This window comes from Ovis canadensis, chromosome 7 (genome assembly GCF_042477335.2).
Source record: "Ovis canadensis isolate MfBH-ARS-UI-01 breed Bighorn chromosome 7, ARS-UI_OviCan_v2, whole genome shotgun sequence".
NCBI lineage: Eukaryota > Metazoa > Chordata > Mammalia > Artiodactyla > Bovidae > Ovis > Ovis canadensis.
This window is the reverse complement of record NC_091251.1, coordinates 77,291,337-77,311,592: the sequence shown is the minus strand read 5'-3', so window position 1 is coordinate 77,311,592 and position 20,256 is coordinate 77,291,337. Positions and strand designations below refer to the sequence as shown.

The following is a 20,256-nucleotide window of genomic DNA, read 5'->3' as shown; positions in this document are numbered from 1 at the left end:
CAACTGATTAAAGGATTTGATTAGTCCATGCTAATATCTTTTCTGCTATTTTTAAATATTCATGAGTAAGCTATATATTGAGAGAAAGCTGGTAATAAGATTTGGTAATGTCAATTTCATTGACTGTTTAAAGCTTAATGGAGTGATTTTAAATTGTACTTGGTTATAACAACAAAATCATGAGAAAGCTCAATCTATTACTGCAGCCTGTACTTAAATAACTTCCTTGTTACAACTTTTGGCATTTATTATCTTCGGTCGGAAATCCTTAAGGATATGTGATTCTCCCATCTTCCTTAAGAGTCTTAGAACAAAAACCTTAAGTTCTAAAGTATTAAAACATTGATTTTTATATTATGGTACATTCTGAATCTCTGATCTGAAGTTCCCAAACAGTGCTAGTAAATGTTTTAAAGTATTCTTTAATGAGATTAGTAGCTCATCAGGGCAAGAAGGGCGAGAGACAGTAAGACTTGGTAATTATATGACTATTTACAAATCAAGAGTTGATGTGGTGAAGTCTGCTTTGCTTGTGTGGAAGTGCCTCCTCTGTTGGTCACCTTCGTGACTGCCAGTAGCCAAGAGAGCCGTGGGATTCCAGTGCTGCAGTCTCTTAAAACAGGTAACTTTGGCTCACGGTATGATCCTTGCCTGCAAATGCTTGCTTTCAGTAGCTCAGTGTGAAATTTAAAGACAAAGACACAGGTAACAGAGAGTAAAGTGAAGGAGTGAGAAAACTGGAGACTTAAGCTTTAGGTAAGTGCTTTATAAAATAAATGTGAAAGAGATTAAATTCATTCCATTGTAGTTCCTAGGGTTAAAAAAACAATGCTGTAAAAAATAGCAGCTGTCTGAACCAATGAATTCCTTATCTTGGAAAATTCCAGCAACTGCTGGATAAACACTTGGGGATGATCTGGCATTGGGAGGGAGGTGACAGATTCACAATTCTATTTATCTGTGAGGCAGAGAAAACAATGGGGGAAATTTTCAGAGGAATAGAGGGTAAGAGTCATTTAAATAATTTTAGCCTGGGTGCTTGTAGCAATTTTCATATGTGTTACTATGTCATATGCCACCCAGCAATTACCAATGATAATATGAGGTAAGAATGTGGTAAAAAAATAAAAATATATTTTCCCATATGCTGTTTTTCAGCATTACCTCTAGGTAAAATACAGCAGAACAGCTGGTGTATTTTTAAAAGGAAAATTGTATTAACAGTTTTTCTATCTCCTATAAGATGAAAGAGACACAATGAAATTTGTCAGTAAAAGCTTTAGGAATATCTGCACATGTACATTGACATTCGTTACATTCAGTTTGATAACACTAGTAGTTTCAATACAAATGCTATTAGAGAACTCAAATTTCAGACATGGTCATGTATATATGCTATTTGAAATTCTTTTATCTAGATACAGATCTTGATAGTGAATTTCTTGATGAAAGGTGTGCAGCTAGCTTGTCCCGGAACTCATGAAGATAATTATATTGCTGAAAAAAGTAAAGATACACTGAAATACATTGTAGAAAGCTAATTGCCAGAGTAGTCATGATACTAGTTGGAATCAGGAATCAAAATAATGGTAAAAATGATTCTACGTCCTTTCGGGTAAGGAGGTATTTACATCTTGGGGAAGTTTTATCTTTCAGTGAAGCTACGTAAAGGGCTTCCCTCATGGCTCAGTGGTAAAGAATCCACTTACAATGCAGAAGACCCGAGGTCGATCTCTAGGTCAGAAAGATCCCCTGGAGGAGGGCATGGCAACCCACTCGTTTTCTTGCCTTGGAAATCCCATGGCCAGAGCAGCCTGGAGGGCTACAGTCCATGGGGTTGCAAAGAGTTGGGCATGACTTAGTGACTAAACAACAACAAAAGCTATATATAGTGTGAAAAACTTGCTTTAAAAATCTCTAAAAATTAGCAGGTATCATGAAATACAGATGAGCATTTTACGTCTGTAAAATCGTTTCTCTCTTTACTGGCAGGAGCAAATAAGATTAAAAATAACACATGAAGTGAAAGTGAAAGTCGATCAGTTGTGTCCAACTCTTTGCGACCCCATGGAATTCTTTAGACCAGAATACTGGAGTGGGTACGTGCCCTTCTCCAGGGGATCTTCCCAACCCAGGGATCGAAACCAGGTCTGGTATTCTATTTCTAATGCATTTTCTCCTGGGGAGTAAGTCCACAGGGAAGGGCACTGTCTGCAGCAATTAACAGTATATTCAAGAAAAATCTATTTCTTGATTTACAGAAGCCTTAGTTGTCTGCTTTTTGTGATGATAAAATCATTTTGGAACAATTTTCATAATAGAAAATACTGAAATAAAATTACTAATCTTAACAGATAAGCAAAATAGATTCTTTAATTAATTCATTTGGAGTTTTTAACAGCTGCCCAGAGGATATTCTTACCCTGCCCAAAATCTCATTTTGTACTACTATTGAGAAGTTGGGCTTGCATACTGCTAACTTAACTTACATCAGCTTAGAGATGGAAAAACCATGTTTGCCCCAGAATGCTGAGGTGATAAATAGCCCATATCAATGTGGGCTTAAGACTAAAGATGCAAAACACTCATATACACACACATATACATATATTTGTCCATGTAATTTGTTCTTGTCAAAGAGACACTTGGGAACATCTTAAATTTGAGGCATCATTTGATTTTAACAGGTGACAAGAGGGAGCTTCTGTTTTCAGAACCTGCTCCTCTGACTTAGTCCTAAAGCTGAGACCAGGCAACTGGGAAAGGAAGGCAAGTTAGCATTGTTGTTCTGTTGCTAAGTCGTGTCCAACTCTTTGCAACCCCATGAACTGCTGCATGCCATGCTTCTCTGTCCATAACTATCTCCTTGAGTTTCCTCAAACTCATGTCCATTGAATCAGTGATGCCATTCAACTATCTCATCCTCTGTGACCCCCTTCTCTTGCCCTCAATTTTTCCCAGCATCCGTCTTTTCCAGTGAGCCGGCTCTTCTCATCAGGTGGCTGAAGGTTGGCTTCAGCATCACCCCTTCCAATGAATATTCAGGGTTGATTTCCTTTAGGATTGACTGGTCCAAGGGACTCTCAAGAGTCTTCTCCAGCACCACAGTTTGAAAGTGTTAATTCTTTGGCACTCAGCCTTCTTTATGGTCCAACTCTCACATCCATTCCTGACTGTTGGAAAAACCATAGCTTTGACTATACAGACCCTTGTTGGCAAAGTGATGTCTCTGCTTTTTAAAACCCTGTCACTGCTAAGTTTTCCAAAGTTTCTGTGTCTAGGTTTGACATAGCTATTCTTCCAAAGAGCAAGCATCTTTTAATTTCGTGACTGCAGTCACCATCTGCGTTGATTTTGGAGCCCAAGAAAATGAAATCTGACACTGTTTCCACATTTTCCCCATCTATTTGCCAAGAAGTGATAGGCTCTCTTACACCTTCATCAAAAGACTTTAGTTTCTTTTCACTTTCTGCCGTTAAAGTGGTATAACCTGAATATCTGAGGTTGCTGATATTTCTCCTGGCAATCTTGATTCCAGTTTGTGATTCATCTAGCCCAGCATTTTGCATGATGTACTCTGCATATAAGTTAAATAAGCAGGGTGACGATATACAGCCTTGATGTATTCTTTTCCCAATTTGGAAACAGTCTGTTGTTCCATGTCCAGTTCTAACTTGCTTCTTTTCAGCATACAGGTTCTCAGGAGGAAGGTAAGGTGGCCTGGTATTCCCATCTCTAAGAATTTTCCATAGCTTGTTGTGATCCACAGACAAAGGCTTTAGCATTGTCAGTGAAGCAGATGGTGTTTTTTTTAAATTCCCTTGCTTTTTCTATGATCCAGTGTATGTTGGAGATTTGATCTCTGGTTCCTCTGCCATTTCTAAATCCAGCTTGTACATCTGGAGGTTCTGGGTTCACATACTGCAGAAGCCTAGCTTGAAGGGTTTTAAGTAAAAGCTTGCTGGCATGTAAGATGAGTGCAATTGTATGGTAATGTGAACATTGTTTGGCATTGCTTTTCTTTGGGATTGAAATGAAAACGACCTTTCCAGTCCTGTGGCCACTGCTGAGTTTTAAAAATTTGCTGGCATAATAAGTGCAGCAGTTTATAACAGCATCATCTTTTAAAGCTCAGCTGGGATTCCATTATCTCCACTAGTTTTGTCTATAGTAATGCTTCCTAAGATCCATTTGACTTCACACTGCAGGATGTCTGGTTCTAGGTGAGCACACCATTGTGGTTATCTGGGTCATTACTATCTTTTTTGTATAGTTCTGTGTATTCTTGCCACCTCTTCTTAATATCTTTTGCTTCTGTTAGGTCCATACCGTTTCTGTCCTTTATTGTGCCCATCTCTGAATGAAATGTTCCCTTGGTAACTCCAATTAAAGAGATCTCTAGTCTTCCCATTCTATTGTTTTCCGCTATTTCTTTTCATTGGTTACTTAAGAAGGCTTTCTTATCTCTCCTTGCTATTTTCTGGAACTCTGCATTCAGTTGGGTGTATTGTTCTGTTGGCATTACAGATCTACAAATCAGTAATATCCTTGGGGCACTGCTACTCAGTGTTTTTGGTTTTAAAGAGAAAGTAATGGAAAGATGTCACTTTGGTTAGTCACAGCAAAGGATAACTAGAATGACTTTACATTTTTTTTTTTCTATTAGTCATTCATCTGTGTTTGCTAAATGTTTAATGATACCATAAGAGGATTTTCATGAGCTACTTTAAGGTCAAAAGTCTACCCAGGAAACTACCAATTTTATAGTAAAAATTGCCTCATTTTTCCAGGTGACAGAATTCATTCCCAGAACTGAATGGGCAAAAACTGAAAAGGAATTCTGGAAGAATAAACTGGAAAGTTGATAATTTTTCATTATTTTGTTTGGAAAAGCTGAACTTATTTAAATGTAAATTTAAAAAGTCAAAATAAAAACAGGTGATACATGGATAATAGGATGCTTTGGATTTTCACGGCCCCTTTGAGGACGTGTTGCACTGTGACAGTTCGTCCCTAACCACAGCCTCATGAGAACAGTCACCCTTCTTACTTTTATGGTCTGTATTGCTCCAGATCCTCTCAGGTCCCTCAGGCTGTCGATGGCTTGCTGCGGTGATACTGTGTCAGACAGGTATAGGAGGAGACAAGCAGCTACTAATAGAACATGAGAGAAAAAGCATATATTATGTATATTATAAACTGATGATGGGGTACAACAATTCATATTTAGTTTAGACTTCTGTTGTGCAGAAGACTGAGTTTGCTCTAATTGTTTGAAATGAATTAAAAAACTAAGACTTTAGTGTGTGTTTTTGACAGTTAAATTATGATTTTAAATGACTGCAGTTGAATTAAAATTTAACACTGGCTTCATTCTTTTTTATTAAAACTGCTTTATTGAGTGGTTAAAATTCATATCCCACCATTCATCGAAAGTATATAGTTTAGTGGATTTTAGTGCAGCCCTTGCCACAGTTTCGGAATATTTTCATTACCTCAGGAAGAAACCCTGTACCCTTTTGTTATCATCCCCCTATCACTCATCATCCTGTTACCCCTCCCCTAAGCAACATTTAATCTACTTTCTGTTTTTATGGATTTGCCTGTTCTAGACATTTCAAATAAATGGAATCATATGTTGTCTTTTGTGATTGACTTCTTTCACTTAGCATTATGTGTTCAAGATATTTACATATGGTGGCATGTACTTCATTCCTTTTTTATGCTGCTGCTGCTGCTGCTAAGTCACTTCAGTCATGTCCGACTCTGTGCGACCCCATAGATGGCAGCCCACCAGGCTCCGCCGTCCCTGAGATTCTCCAGGCAAGAACACTGGAGTGGGTTGTCATTTCCTTCTCCAGTGCATGAAAGTGAAAAGTGAAAGTGAAGTCGCTCAGTCGTGTCTGACTCTTTGCAACCCCATGGACTGCAGCCTACCAGGCTCCTCTGTCCATGGGATTTTCCAGGCAAGAGTACTGGAGTGGGGTGCCATCGCCTTCTCCAGCCAATAGGTTTATGAATACCTAAATTGATAATTTACTCATTATAATGGGAAATAGGATTATCATCGTATGAGGGCAAAACAAAAATATGGTCAAATTCTAGAAACATGATTTCACATAATGAGGGGGACAAGTTAGAAAATAATGACCACCGGCTAACAGGAAGGGTCAGAATCACTCATTTTGTCATATTCTACATAAAAAATTAGCATCTTCTGCTTTCCCTCTTCAGGAAGTACCACACTGAAGGGTTTGAGTGAGTGAGTGAAGGAGAAGGAAATGGCAACCCACTCCAGTATTCTTGCCTGGAGAATCCCATGGACAGAGAATCCTTTTTTATAGCTGAATAATATTCCACTGTACGGCTATACATTTTGTTTATCCATTTGTCAGTTGATGTGGACATTTAGGCTTTTCCATTTTTTGGCTGTCATAAATAATATGGCTATAAATGTTTGTAAGTTTTGTGTGAACATGTTTTCATTTCTTTTGGCTATATACATAGGAGTGAAATTGCTGGGTCGGACAGTAACTCGATGGGTAAGGAGGAGGAGGGACTGCCTGGCTATTTTCCAAAGCAGCTGCACCATTTTTCATTCCAAGCAGCAGAGTATAAGTTTCCAGTTGGCTCTACACCCTTGCCAACTCTTGCTTTCCATTTTTTGGATAATAGCCATCCTAATGGGTGTTAGGTGGTATCTCATTGTGGTTTTGATTTGCATTTCTCTGATGACTAAGACGCTGAGCATTTTTCTGTGTGCTAATTAGTGATTTGTGTATTTTGTTTGGAGAAATGTCTGCTCATATCCTTTGCCCAGTTTTTAACTGTGGTGTCTGTCTTTTTATTGAGTCGTAGGACTCATGGGGTCGCAAAGAGTCGGACACGACTGAGCGACTGAACTGAACTGAACTGAGGAGTTCTTTATGTAGTCTAGGTAAGTCCCTTATCAGATACATGGTTTGCAAATATTTTCTCCCATTCTGTGGGTTGACTTTCATCCTGATAGTATCTTTACACAAAAGTTTGTAATTTTGATACTGTCCAACACTAAAAGGAATAATTGTTACTCCCACTGTGTTATTTCATTAACTGTTTTTCCAACATACTTGTTAACATATTAACTAAGGTTTTTATGCCATGTTACCCATGGATATTTAGAAGTTACTGTATCATAATACCTGCATAGGGAAGATAGTAGAAAATAAAACATAAGAAGGCAGGTGCTAAGACATAAAAATTGTTTTCCAGAATCCTCTAAAACAATGCTGAAAACACCTCCCACTCCACTCTCACCCAAGATTTCTAAGGAACACTAAATGTAGGGCCTTAAGTAATCCTTTGGGTCTTAGTAGACATATATTATGTTTTGTCTGACTTTCATACAAAGTGAGCATATGGCCCAGAAAAATGAGTTTTCCTGCTTTGAGGTAAAAAACAAAAACTGAATAATGGAAATACATTTCTTACCAAGACAAGATCTCCCAAGTCCTCCATAACAGCTGAAAGGGAAATACAGTTTTGAAGTTTGTATATTTTTATTCCATCCCAACAATTATAACCAGAGACTTGTTCTTTCTGCCTTCTATTTCTAGTCTAATGCCTAGCACAGTGCCTTGCACCCACGGAGATTAATAAGTATCTTGGAATGAATCAGTCAAGAGCAAAGTATGCTTATGTATTTGCTGGGAGGTATTCTGTATACCTCAAAGGGCCAAGGAAAGCAAGACCTTTTTATTGACCTTTTGCAACATCTGGTAGTTCAGCTGGTAAAGAATCCGCCTGCAGTGTGGAAGACCTGGGTTTGATCCCTGGGTTGAGAAGATCACCTGGAGAAGGGAACAGCTATCCACTCGAGTATTCTGGCCTAGAGAATTCCATGGGGTCACGGAGTCATGAGCCACCTTCACTTTCAACATCTGAGGAGTGTAACGTGTTACTAAATTGATAGAAATCAGACTAGTTTTACCAACTGCCTCTTTATTTTTCTCTAAATAAAACCTTAGTAGTTGTGAGACAAATCCATATAAATAACTCTTCAGTCATGTAATAACAGTACAGAGGTAGTGTATCCTGTAGGTTTAGAGCTTGGGCTCTGGAGCCCCACGGCCTGGGGCTGAGAATCATGACTTGTCACTTATTAGATGTGTCAGCCTAAGTTATTTAACCTCTCTGGGCCTCAGGCTTTTCACCTGTATGATGGGGGCAGCAACAGTATCTATGTCATAGTGAGGATTGAATGGGTAACATTTGTAAAGCTTATAACAGAGCTTGGCACAGAGTAAGAAATAAATGAACATTAGCTGTTATTATGTAGCATTGTGAAGAAATGAGCAGTTCTATATAACTGGATTTTCTAGGAAAATGAGGATCAATTCTTAAAGCAATGAAAACATTCACTTTAATCAGTTTCAAAGATCCTAAAAAAGTCTATTAGACACTTCCTGACTTTTCTAAGAGAGTGTACTGATTCCATTTAGGTGCTGGCAACTCATCAAGTACATCAGTTGCAGTGGTGTATACATAGACAGAACTGTAGATAGGTGTCTTGTGACAGGATGTGAGACAGGGGATCAAACAGGTACTGACCCCTGGGCAACTGATGAACTTGCTTTTTACAGTGTCCTGGCTATAGGCCTGTTTCAGAGATGAGGCTCTACTGTATACCGACAGAAAGAGACTATTTCAGTGGCTTTCTGTAAGATTAAAATGTACCACTTATATCTCTTGCTGCCTTTATCTTTCCTCCTCTGTTTGGTTGATTCCTACTTATCCTTCAAAATCTAGCTCAAATTTCAACTTCTGAAGTGCCTCTGTCCCCCCACAGAAACTACTGCCATCCTGTGTTCTGTGGCATATACATCTGTTTGAGTATTATTACACTTTTGTGATAGCGTCATTAGCTGTGGTTTCTTTGAGGGTGGAACTGCATCTCAGAGTGTGTGCTTTGTATTCATAATATTTCGTATACAATGCTTCATACACTGGGTTGAACTGTGTCCCTGAAAAGATATGTACCTAATCCCTGGTACGATGAACGTGACCTAACATTTTTGTTAGTCGCTCAGTCGTGTCTGACTTTTTGTGACCCCATGGTCTGTAGCCTGGCAGGCTCCTCTGTCTATGGAATTCTCCAGGCAAGAATACTGGAGTGGGTTGCTGTTCCCTTCTCCAGGGGATCTTCCTGACCCAACGATTGAACCTTGGGTGTCCTGTATTGCAGGTGGATTCTTTACTGTCTGAGTCACCAAGGAAGCCCAATCCACTCTGAGTGGTGTCCCTCTAAGAGGAAACTCCATATGAAAACACAGACATGCTCTGTCAAGTGATGACAGAGGCAGGGAGTAGAGTGATGCAATTACAAGCCAGGATATGCCAAGGATTGCCGGCCACTACCAGAAGGTAGGAACAAGGCAGGAAGGGATCTACCCAGGCTTTACAAAGGAGCAAGAAGCCCCAGGACAGCAGTCAGGCAGCACAGATAGAAAACAGAACAGGAAAAAAAGTTTACCGGATGCTGTTTCTGAGGAATAAACTCCAGAGCTGTCTAGCAATGTCAGCACTCAAGGATGGGAGAATGAATAGAAAATCTTCTTTGTCTGAACAAACATTAGTCACTGTAGGGACACTTTTGAAAAGTCTAGGATAATGAAAATTTCTAGTCATCAGATGCTTTATTTTATGGGAGCCCGAAGCATTCGACATAAGCAAGACAGCCCATTCACTTTTCCATCCTGTTTGTGTTCAAACATCAGAGCATTTGCTTTGCTGGAACCTGCTAGAGTAGAATTTGTTAAGCTTCTCTAAATTGAGCTAGTTTGATTTCTAGTAATCTTTTGGCAGAAACTTTCAAAGATTTTGGGGGAAAAAAAATCACAGAATTTGTTTCAAAAATGGGTCCCAAAATTGTAAATTATTTTTTCACCAACTCCATGTATCTAATGCTATTTTACTTAGACTTATCAGCAAATTTATCATAGATAACTGTATTTATTCTAAAATTGTGTTTCTACAATTAGTACTAGATGAGAGGTGATGTTTTTCTATAGAGTAAGTTTGGAAACTAGAATATAAAATGACTTCTAGTTCTTTCTCCCCTCCTTTACAGTTCTCTACATCAGGATTTAGTTTGGTGATAAACAGATGTGTGTTCCCAAAGACCTCTGTACTAGGTTGGTTTGTTTTTAAAAACATAAACTATTGGTGTGAAGCCCCAGAACTCTTGATCTAAGGCAAGAGAAGCTGGCTGGGCTTGCTCTTTAAATAGGTGCCCTGAGACTATGTTATTTGGTATAGTTTATATACTTTCTAGCCCATAGTAGTGACCTTAGAGCTTTTGAGGTATCGCACTACTTAATGTCCTGTGTGGCTCCAGAAAGGATTACACAGACTAAGATATCAAAAAAGAAAAAAAAAAATGCAATCACAAAGAAGGACTAGTTTTCTCTCTGTAGCTGGTTCCCCTCTGCTTTGTGGGGCTCACCTCTGGCATAACTACGTTACTTTCCATGACACCACTTTGAGTCTTTGCAGTATTACTGTCTACTGCTGATTGTCTCTCTCTTCCTTTCTTGAAGCTTTTTTCTTCTCTCCCTTTTTTCTCCCTTAATTCATTTTGTTTTATTTTAAACTTTGATACCAGTAGCTTATGTACAACCACTGACAAAAATTGCGAGTCTCTTTTCTCTTTCTTTCAGGTAGCAAATTCATATCATCAAATAAAATTTTCAAGTCCTGTTTTTAGGATTGCTCATGGGTTAGGGATGATTCCTTTGCTGCTAATGTTTTAAAAAATTGACTTTCTTGCTGTTGGAAAAAAGTAACTGAAAGGTCGACTGATAGTTAAGGTGTTGTTATATAACAAGAATGACACCTTGACCTTTTTGGGAAGGATAGTATCCCCAAATTGAGTAAAGGTCTAAGGCAAAAGGAAAAGAAAAAAAAAAAAAAAAGCCTGTTACCCTAGTCTAAAAATTTCCCAATCTACTCATTCATTGTCCTTACTCTTCAAAAATCATCATGGCAAATATCTGAGTGCTTGTTCTGTGCCAGGCATTGTACAGGACTTTTCAAGTGTTACCTCCTTTAAATCTTTGCAATGAAATATAAGGTAGGTAATAAGTGCATACAGATGCAATAATTTGACAAATCATTTTTGACTGGGACATTTCTCACGTATTATATGGAGAAAAGGAGAACGTACTGTATTAAGGTTTTTCGGTTATTTTTAAGGCAAACTTCAAGCTCCTCCATAATTTCACAGCAGCTGGTGATGTCAGGAGTCCCTCCATCTGGAATTGGATGGTGATGAGTGATAATTCCATACTGATGGTAGAGATCCAAAAGGTTTGGAACTCTATATTTTGATAGTTCCCCTCTGGTGCAGAAAACAAATATGTCTTGTATACCATAGCTCTTTAGTTCTTCTGCCAATAGACCGAGATACACAGGACACACATGGACAAAACATTATAAATTTAAATACAGTCAGGAGGGAAAATATGAAGTTAAGTCCCTTAAGCTGAACAAATTAAGTAAATAACAAATGATAACCTGTTAACTTTGAAGTGCTTATTGATAACCTAAAACAATGATGATCTGTCTTCAAACTAGGGTAAAAAGTAACTATACACAAATAGGAATTAGAAACATCTGAACCAAAACATGATTAAAATGAGATCTGACTTTATAAGTCAAAATACCTTTATTGGATTTTGAAATGTCAATTGTATTGCTGCTTTGAAAAATAATTTTTATAATAAATACTGCTTTAAATTTTAAAACGTCTAATATTTCAAAATAGGAAGGAATGAGAGCACATTTTCCCTGTTTTCTTCTCACCAAATCAACCTTGTTTGCTCTGTTTAAAACTATTTTGTTTCACCCTAAGCATTGTATATAAAATCTCCAGCATAGCCATGGTGCCTGAGCTCTTGTATTCTCTCTTATATTTGCACTGTACCACACAATTATGCATTTAATTTTATGAACTAGGGTTTCAAGGAAATAAAAGCATTAGCTGTATGAAAATTATATGACCTAGTGAGTTTCAGGGTAATGATATGAACCAAGCAACAGTCATTCTGAACAGCAACGTGTAGCAACCAAGCTACACGTCATTCTATTTACTGGAGCTTCCTCGTGGCAATATTCACCACAGAGCATTTGGTTCATAATGAATAATTCTGGCTCATCTGATTCCTCTTTTTCTCTCCCCGCCAACCAAATCCAAGGACATTTAGCTATTTTAAGTACAAAGTACTTTTATCATGAAATGCTAAACCTGTACTTGAATTATGGCTAGTCCATTTGAGATGTATTGTAAATGTAAAATACATATATGATTTCAAAGACCAAGTACAGAACAAAAACACCCCTATCTCATTAATAATTTGTTTTATACTTAAAACCCACTGAAATGAGTTAACTTTACCTGTTTTTACTTTTTTAACGTGGCCCCTAGATAATGTCAAAGTGCATATATGGCTTCTATTTGTGGTTCCCAGGATGTTTCTAAGGACAGCTGTTCTAGATAATATTATTATGCTTTTGTACTTGTGAAAGGGTTTAACATGTAGTTGACATACTTAACCATTTTTAGGAGAGTAGATAATTTCCTATTTGCCTCATGTACACATTAAATAATTTCTATTATTTACTTTGGATTAGTAGATTTCAACTTTCCCAGAAAGGACTCTGAGGAAGGACACAGGAAGTGCTGCTAGGAGAGTCTACATCTCCCCCCTTCAAACACTGTTATCTGTTTTGTATGTTGGATTCCATTGATTTCATTGGAAGAAAAAAATTTTGGTAAAAAAACTGGAAACACCTTTCACAGAAGAGACTAAATGAATAGGGCTTTCCAGAGTGTGCAAGATTATTTCTTGAACCAATGATTTAAATGTTATTTTGCTCATGACATAAATGATTGTTCTCCAAATGGAAATTGCCTACCAAGGTGGGTATCTCTAAAGCAGAAAATCTTTACAAATACTGCAAGGGTCAACTAATCTATTAGTCTTTTAAGTCTTTTTTGGGAGGTAAATTAAAGAAAGTATATTAGCAAATTGATATTCTAGGATAACAAGGAAAGGACTTTGAGATTTATAAAATCTATAGTAATCAGAATCAAACAATATATACATTTTTGCTTTGGTTTATTATAAGGACATTGGTAGGTCAAGTAAGCTTGAGATATTCCAGGTCAACCAGAAAAAGATATTTTTAAAATCTAAATTTGTTAGTATCATGCAATTTATAAATGCCAAATCAGGGTAGATTATCAGTGTATTTGTAGGATTATTAAACTTCAGGCTATGAATATCTTTGGGCATGTGGAGATCACATCCTATTCCATCTTTTCTACCTATACCCTGGTTCTATAAATTTTCTGTCTGGGATAGACAATTTCAATACTACCTCTGGGTTCCCAACTCAGGCTTAATTTCCAATACAGTGAAGTCTGCAAAGAACAGTATGTTCAAAGTTCTAGGCATTGCAATTCCAGTTTTCTATTACATTACTTTTCTCCCTCCAACTTATACATTCTAACCTCAAAAACAGTTTATATGCACAAAATGACAACAATTAGTGAAAAACAGCACCATGTTTAGTACATGATAGTTCTCTTTGCTCTTCACAAATACATCTTCATATATTAGAATAAGTCTATAGTTTGAAACTTAATGAAATACTGAACATTTCTGTGAAAATTCAGAAGAGACTACAGTTTGTTCTTTATGACAAGGAGATTTTCAGTATTATTTTTTAAAAACCTGTTAAGATGGTTTTCTCATATTACACCTACCTGTATCTTTTTGGATATTTCTTCTAACATCTTTAAATTTGCAACCTGTAAGTAATGACAAGGCAAGTCAAAGAGTCAGTTTTTGACCATAAATAACAAATATATTTAAACACATATATAGCTACTGTAGAAAATCATTACACATGATCATTTATACGCACCAATTCCATTTGGAATGTGAATTTCAATTTCTTATATTCTTAGGAATATAATTCCAGGGATTCAGACTTCTGTAACAAGAACCTGGCTGTAGTCTTTAGACTCACGTTGTACTCCCATGTTACATTTAAGATAGGTAAATCAGAAATGTAGACCTGTGAATGTGGGGTTGGAGGGCTGAAGAAGAGACATATGTTCCTTTATCAAAAGCCCACCAACAGGGTTTCCAGAACTGAGTTCCTATGCTGACAGTCTGTGAAATTCTCTTACTCCTCAGTACAGAGAATGATGTGCTAGCTGACACAAAAATTATTTCTAATAGATGAGTAGTGTCACCTACCTGGAAGAGCACATAAACCAAGAAACTGAGAACAATTCACTCGTGACAGGGGTAGCCTGAAAGGAAGAAAACTTAATCAAGTTCAGTTTAAAGTCATAGATGGACATTTACACAAACATGTGTGCTGGGCCCCAAACAAAGGTGTTTTAAAGTTTTATAGCAGTCACAAAACAAAAATTCAGTTAAGTATCAATGTGTTTGCCATAAAAAGGCTTGGAAAGACTAGGAGTTTTAAAATAGGGACTTATCATTTGCTTTGTAGAATTTAAGTCTTAAAAGTGGCAAACTTATTTAAACTAACTTAAACATAGTAATGCCAAGATTACCTACAGCTAGTATAAAGTGTACTTAAATTATCCTGCAGTATGTTACTGAGATATTTTGTATTAGTAACCTTAGGTAATAAGCTGAAAATGAGCATTTTGACAATTTCATCTCCAGATTTCTGTATAGGACTTCCTTAAACAGATACAATTTCATAGAATAAAAACCACAGGCCACCTATTCTTTGTGTAATGGATTTTGGTTAAAATGAAATAATTTTAATAAATCCTGTTCCCAGTTTGCAGTACTCAGGGACCAAGGAGGCAGAGGCTTACCTTGTCTGCAAAAGAGATGAGTTTAGAGGAAAAGAGGGGGTATCATACAAATACTACCTGACTGAAAATTAGATAAGTTTTTGAGTCTAAATGGGGTTTAGAAAGGGAAATGAAAAGTAATTGCTATTTGATGGCAGAATAAAATAACTATAGGGCCAACACTTTTTCCCTCTTGATTAAAGAGAGAGATTATTACCTTTACAAGGATAAGAGGAAGCATTTGATTGCTGGTTGTAGAGAATCTGATGTAAGTCACTGCTAAGATTTAGAAGCTGATTTTCTATAAAAACATTTGCTTTGTTATTGTATCTCACTGTGGCAAGTACTAGGATTTGAATAAAGGATGACATAGAATATCTCATTCTATATTTCATACACTATTCCTTTGCCATGAAAGAATAAGAAGGTTTTGGTACTAAATGGGAGGTCATTGCAATCTTAACTCATTTCTATTATGGTTTTCTCAATGAATAAGGAAGGAACTCCTACCACTCCCACCTCCCCCCTTCCAAAAAATCTTATTCTGTCATAGATATAAAAAGAATTATATAATCATCAGAAGAAAATCATTTACAATATATAGACTAAATTATACAAAGATTATGATGTACACCTCAAATATTTTAGCTCATTAACTCTCAGAAATGTTAACATACCATGATATCTGAATTGGAGTCTGTTCATCTTCAATAGGCTCTTCATCTGATGAGTCAAACTCACTTGTTTGCATTGAACTAGGCTTCAAAAGAAATCAATTATGTTAAATAGCTGTAAGAGTATTTGCATATAGTTTTAGCAAAACTGAGCCTTGCTTAAACACACACTGAGGCATATTTGCAATTTATTCAACCTGGAATATCAGAGATCAGTAATATCAATAATAAACTATTGCTGTTTACCATCCTATTAATAATTACAGGACTATGCAGTGGAAAGAGTGTTACAGTGGGAACCAAGAAGCCTGTTGTCTGGTCTTGACTCTGCCACTTACTGTATAAGCTCAGACAAGTGATCTCAGTTTCTACTGGATCTCAGTTTTCCAAAACTATAAAGTGAGGATATTTATTTTTCACAAACACTTCTTGGACACTTTCATTTGCCAAGCTTTGGAGATGCAAAGATCCATAAACTAAATAGCCTGCCTTCAGTATAGTTGGCGAGACAATGTGTACATAGATTCAAAAAAGTTAGAAGTGCTAAAATGGAAGCATAAACTATGACCTTCAGAGCAGAGAAGGTAGTGACTGCTTAGGGAGTTAGAGAAAGCTTCACATAGGAGAGATCCATTAGTTGGATTTTGATGGAAGAGCAGGAGGTTTTCAGGCTGATGGAGAAGTTAAGGCAATTAAGACAAAACACTAAAACCACATATGCTTGTGTACAGTATAGTCCCTCAGCATCCGAGTGGGGACTGGTTGGTTCCAGGAGCAACCCCCCTCACCCATACACACTCTGTGGGTTCCAAAATCCCCTGATGGTCAGTTCAGTTCAGTCGCTCAGTCGTGTCCGACTCTTTGCAACCCCATGAATCATAGCACACCAGGCCTCCCTGTCCATCACCAACTCCTGGAGTCTACTCAAACTCGTGTCCATTGAGTCGGTGATGCCATCCCGCCATCTCATCCTCTGTCGTCCCCTTTTTCTCCTGCCCCCAATCCCTCCCAGCATCAGAGTCTTTTCCAATGAGTCAACTCTTCGCATGAGGTGGCCAGAGTACTGGAGTTTCAGCTTTAGCATCAGTCCTTCCAAAGAACACCCAGGACTGATCTCCTTTAGGATGGACTGGTTGGATCTCCTCGCAGTCCAAGGGACTCTCAAGAGTCTTCTCCAACACCACAGTTCAAAAGATCAATTCTTCGGTGCTCAGCTTTCTTCACAGTCGAACTCTCACATCCATACATGACCACAGGAAAAACCATAGCCTTGACTAGACGGACCTTTGTTGGCAAAGTAATGTCTCTGCTTTTTAATATGCTATCTAGGTTGGTCATAACTCTCCTTGATGGTCAAGTCCCTTACAAAAAAACCAAAATGGTACAGTTGTTCCTCTGCATCTGTGGATACTGAGGGCCAGCTGTATTCAGGAATTGTGACATCAGAGCAGAGGAGAGGAAGCTAAAGAAGTAGCTTTCTCATTTCTCTAAAGATAACCCCCATACAGCCTAGTAGTTTGATAACAACTTGCCCCTAACTTTGTGAATGACCGAGCTAGAGAGATTGAGATGGACTTTGTGTGCTAATCTAAGAAGTCAAAACTCAATCGTGTGAGAAGAATTTCTACATGGAAGATTTGTGTTATAAGACCAATAAAAAAAAGACACCTTTCTTCTACTTCCTAGTTGGAGCCAATTGAGGGATGAGACACTGGAGAGGTATGGAGATCAATATGTCAGTTTTATTATGGAGGGTCGGATGGAGGATGCGGCTTTAAAGCTGAGGTCAAATGGGCTTGTCAATTCTTCACTTCAGAATTGGACTTATCCACTCAGGCACCAGCAGTGATGGACAATTCAGCTCCCCTCCCCCACCCTGTGGCAGACAGCACCCTAGAAAGTACTCTCTGTGAAGAGAAGGGAAGGAAAGAATGAGTTCCTTGAGTTCAGCTCCTCCCAAACAGGAATCAGATCATTCACTCTCCCCCTCCTGGGGACAAGTGACAGCTGATGTCCCTCCACGTTGAAACACAGGGATTAGCAAGTATAACTGCTTAATGTCTTTTCTAGCTCTGAAGCTATATTCTGTAATGGTCTTGTTTGTTACTACAAGATCACATTACAGAGTCAATTTAGGCTGTGGATTTGAGGTGCTTTGGATCTATCTGTATTGTTATTGTCAAGTCACCGCAAAGGAAGACCCTTCAGGGGGTTGTCAACCATGGTGGTAGGTGATGTGAGTCAGGTGGTATTTCTGGTCCTTAAGCCTGCTTTTTCTTTCTTTCTCTTTAAGGCAGTTTTGGTGATTTGAGTTTCAATTTGTGTGGCCCCTTCACTCAGGCTTTCCCACCCAGGTTTACAAATCCTAACAGAGCGGGACGTTTCTGCTTCCTTGGGCCCAGAGATTCTGAACGCCAGGGAAAGGGAAGCAGTGCTTGGTGGCCCAGTGGCATGGTGACAGTCGTGACACACCCACAAGCGGGGTTTGTTAATCATCTTTCATAAAGTTTTCCCCGTCAGCGGTGAGGACTGCTTCTCAGGGGGCCCAGGCAGCCTGGGATAGGCTTTGGAACTGGGGTATCAGGCTGAATGATGCACGGAGACACAAGCTCTCTACGCCTCAGTTTCCTTCTTAAAATGGGACTCAGCCCTTTCTGGCAGGGCTGTCGCCGAGGCTTAGGAGACCCTGTATGCGACAGCTCACAGCCCTCAACAGGCGCGTAGCGAATGTCCGTCTTCCCCTGGCCAGCCACCTACCCTGTTCCTTTGCTGTCATCCTCGCAGGTCCGGGGATAGCGCCGCCTCCCCTAGCCTGGACAGTTACTGAGAGACTTGTGCGGCAGCCAGGCCCGGGCTGTCACCAGGCTCAAGAACTGGCCCCAGGACCGCTCCCATTCCTGCGGCTCCGTTCCTCCAATCCCCGGCCCCACTCACCGGCTTCATTGCGGGCCACCCCACGTCCTGATCGGCCACCACCTCCCTTAGGCAGCACCGGTATCTCAGCCTCCGCCCCGAGCCGAGGCAGCCCTTCTACTCAGCTCATTGGTACATCCTTCTGTGAGGTGGGGCGAGGCGTCTTCTTGAAACCAATCGGACCCGCACTTCCTGTTTCTTACTCTGCCCCCGGGCGCCCTGGCTCGGCCTCTAACCGCTCATTGGTTCGTAGGAGGCCTTTGAAAGACGCGCGGGAGGAGAGCCCTGCTGAGCGTTGATTGGCTGGGAGGGCTCTCTCCTCCCGCCGGTTGGAAGCGTAGAGGGGGCTGGGAAAGGGGCGGAGCGATATCGTTTAAAGGCAGCCCAGGCGCAGTGAAGATGTTGGAAAGGGAGGCTTCTTGGTAAAGTTCTAAGGTGGTACCGAGTACGGAATTTTGTTTTCTTAATTTTTTAAAAACTTATTTTCTAAGGGCATGGTGGGGAGCATTGGCCTGAGGCACCTTGTGAAAACACACCACATCCTATAGACTTTATAATTATGGTATGTCTCGTCTATGGGGTCGCACAAGGTCGGACACGACTGAAGCGACTTAGCAGCAGCAGCAGTCCTACAAATACTGCGGAAATTGCCCAAACCCAGAATATAAACATACTTTGTATGTTTGATATTTTATGTTCCTTAGCATTCCGGGATATAGACAGGTTAAGATGTAGATCAACCTTCCTGTTCATGAAATATGAATGAAGTAGTATGTTATGAAGGGGAGACTAAAAGTCTCCAGATGGTTTGTCAGTTTTTCTAAATAATTGGCTCTAATTTTTTTAAAAATATGTTCGATTATTCTCTCTCCCATTCTCCAGTGTCCATTTAGTTGGCTCTGAGGAAGAAGACCTTCTTCCTGGAGCAGTATTACCGGCAGATCTGACAAAAATATGCAGAACTTTCAGCGGCCTGACTCATCTTATGGAAACCAGTGGGAAGAGAGCTATTGAGAAGAATTCTTTAGTAAAAAAGGTAGCACAGTTGGACTTAGAGACTGTATTAGGGTTCTCCAGGGAGGGGGGATAGGATATAAAGAGATTTATATTAAGGAATTGGCTCTCACAACTGTGGAGGCTTGGCAAGTCAAAAAGCTGATGGGAGATGCTAGGGGGGATGGAGACTAGGGAAAACGTTGTGGTTGTAGTTCAGAGGCAGTCTGCTGCAGAACCAGGACTAGCTGATGCTGCAGATGAAGGCCAAAGCCCATTTGCTGCAAAATGTTTACTTACCTTCTTGTTCAGACTTTCAGTTGATTGGATGAGGATCGTCAACACTGTAGAGCAGAATCTGCTTTCCTCAAAGGTCACCAATTTAAATGTTAACCTCATCCAAAAACGCCATCACAGAAACGTCTTGAATACATTTTGAGCAGCTATTTAGGCACAATAACCTATCCAAGTTAACACATAAAATTACCCATCACAAATAGGTTGAACTTGAGTCATTCATTTATTCAGTAAATATTTATTGGGCACCCAGGTCCTATTCAAGGTACAAAGAATACTTGAGTGAACTAAATAAAGTCCTTGATGTTATGGGGGCTCACATGCTATTGGGGGAGGCTGTCAGGTTGTGGTATATGCTATGAAGAAAAAACAAGTGGAGTCTGATGAGGATGCTAGATAGAAAAGTCAGGGAAGGCATTTTTGAGATGTTACTTGAGAAACCCAAATGAAGAGAGAGAGTGAACCATATGAATATTTAGAGGGAGAGTTTTCAGT

General features: G+C 39.1%; 1 protein-coding gene and 1 long non-coding RNA gene across 14 annotated transcripts in view; both read right to left on the bottom strand.

Annotated features, from left to right (window-relative positions):
- CDKN3 (cyclin dependent kinase inhibitor 3) overlaps nucleotides 1-18,665 on the bottom strand; it is a 28,311-nt gene extending 9,646 nt beyond the window's left edge. Inside the window, exons 1-9 of one of the 13 annotated variants that reach the window (XM_069597947.1) lie at nucleotides 18,493-18,618; nucleotides 15,562-15,644; nucleotides 14,307-14,362; nucleotides 13,808-13,852; nucleotides 11,409-11,426; nucleotides 11,204-11,291; nucleotides 7,471-7,502; nucleotides 5,051-5,154; nucleotides 407-1,497 (exon numbers count right to left, since the gene is read on the bottom strand). In XM_069597947.1, coding sequence (XP_069454048.1) covers nucleotides 1,411-1,497; nucleotides 5,051-5,154; nucleotides 7,471-7,502; nucleotides 11,204-11,291; nucleotides 11,409-11,426; nucleotides 13,808-13,852; nucleotides 14,307-14,362; nucleotides 15,562-15,644; nucleotides 18,493-18,501 — 522 coding nt within the window. In that variant the 5' untranslated portion in view covers nucleotides 18,502-18,618 and the 3' untranslated portion in view covers nucleotides 407-1,410. Of the gene's footprint in view, nucleotides 1-406; nucleotides 1,498-2,347; nucleotides 4,560-5,050; nucleotides 5,155-7,470; nucleotides 7,503-11,203; nucleotides 11,427-13,807; nucleotides 13,853-14,306; nucleotides 14,363-15,561; nucleotides 15,645-18,492 lie in introns of those variants that run through there. The other 12 variants (XM_069597948.1, XM_069597939.1, XM_069597950.1 and 9 more) reach the window with 12 other exon arrangements.
- On the bottom strand, nucleotides 17,281-18,402 carry LOC138444423 (uncharacterized). Its single transcript, XR_011258460.1, has 2 exons — nucleotides 18,316-18,402; nucleotides 17,281-17,465 (listed from the first exon to the last, which is right to left on the bottom strand). It is a non-coding gene; the product is annotated as an uncharacterized lncRNA (long non-coding RNA).
- Nucleotides 18,666-20,256: the final 1,591 nt, after the last annotated feature.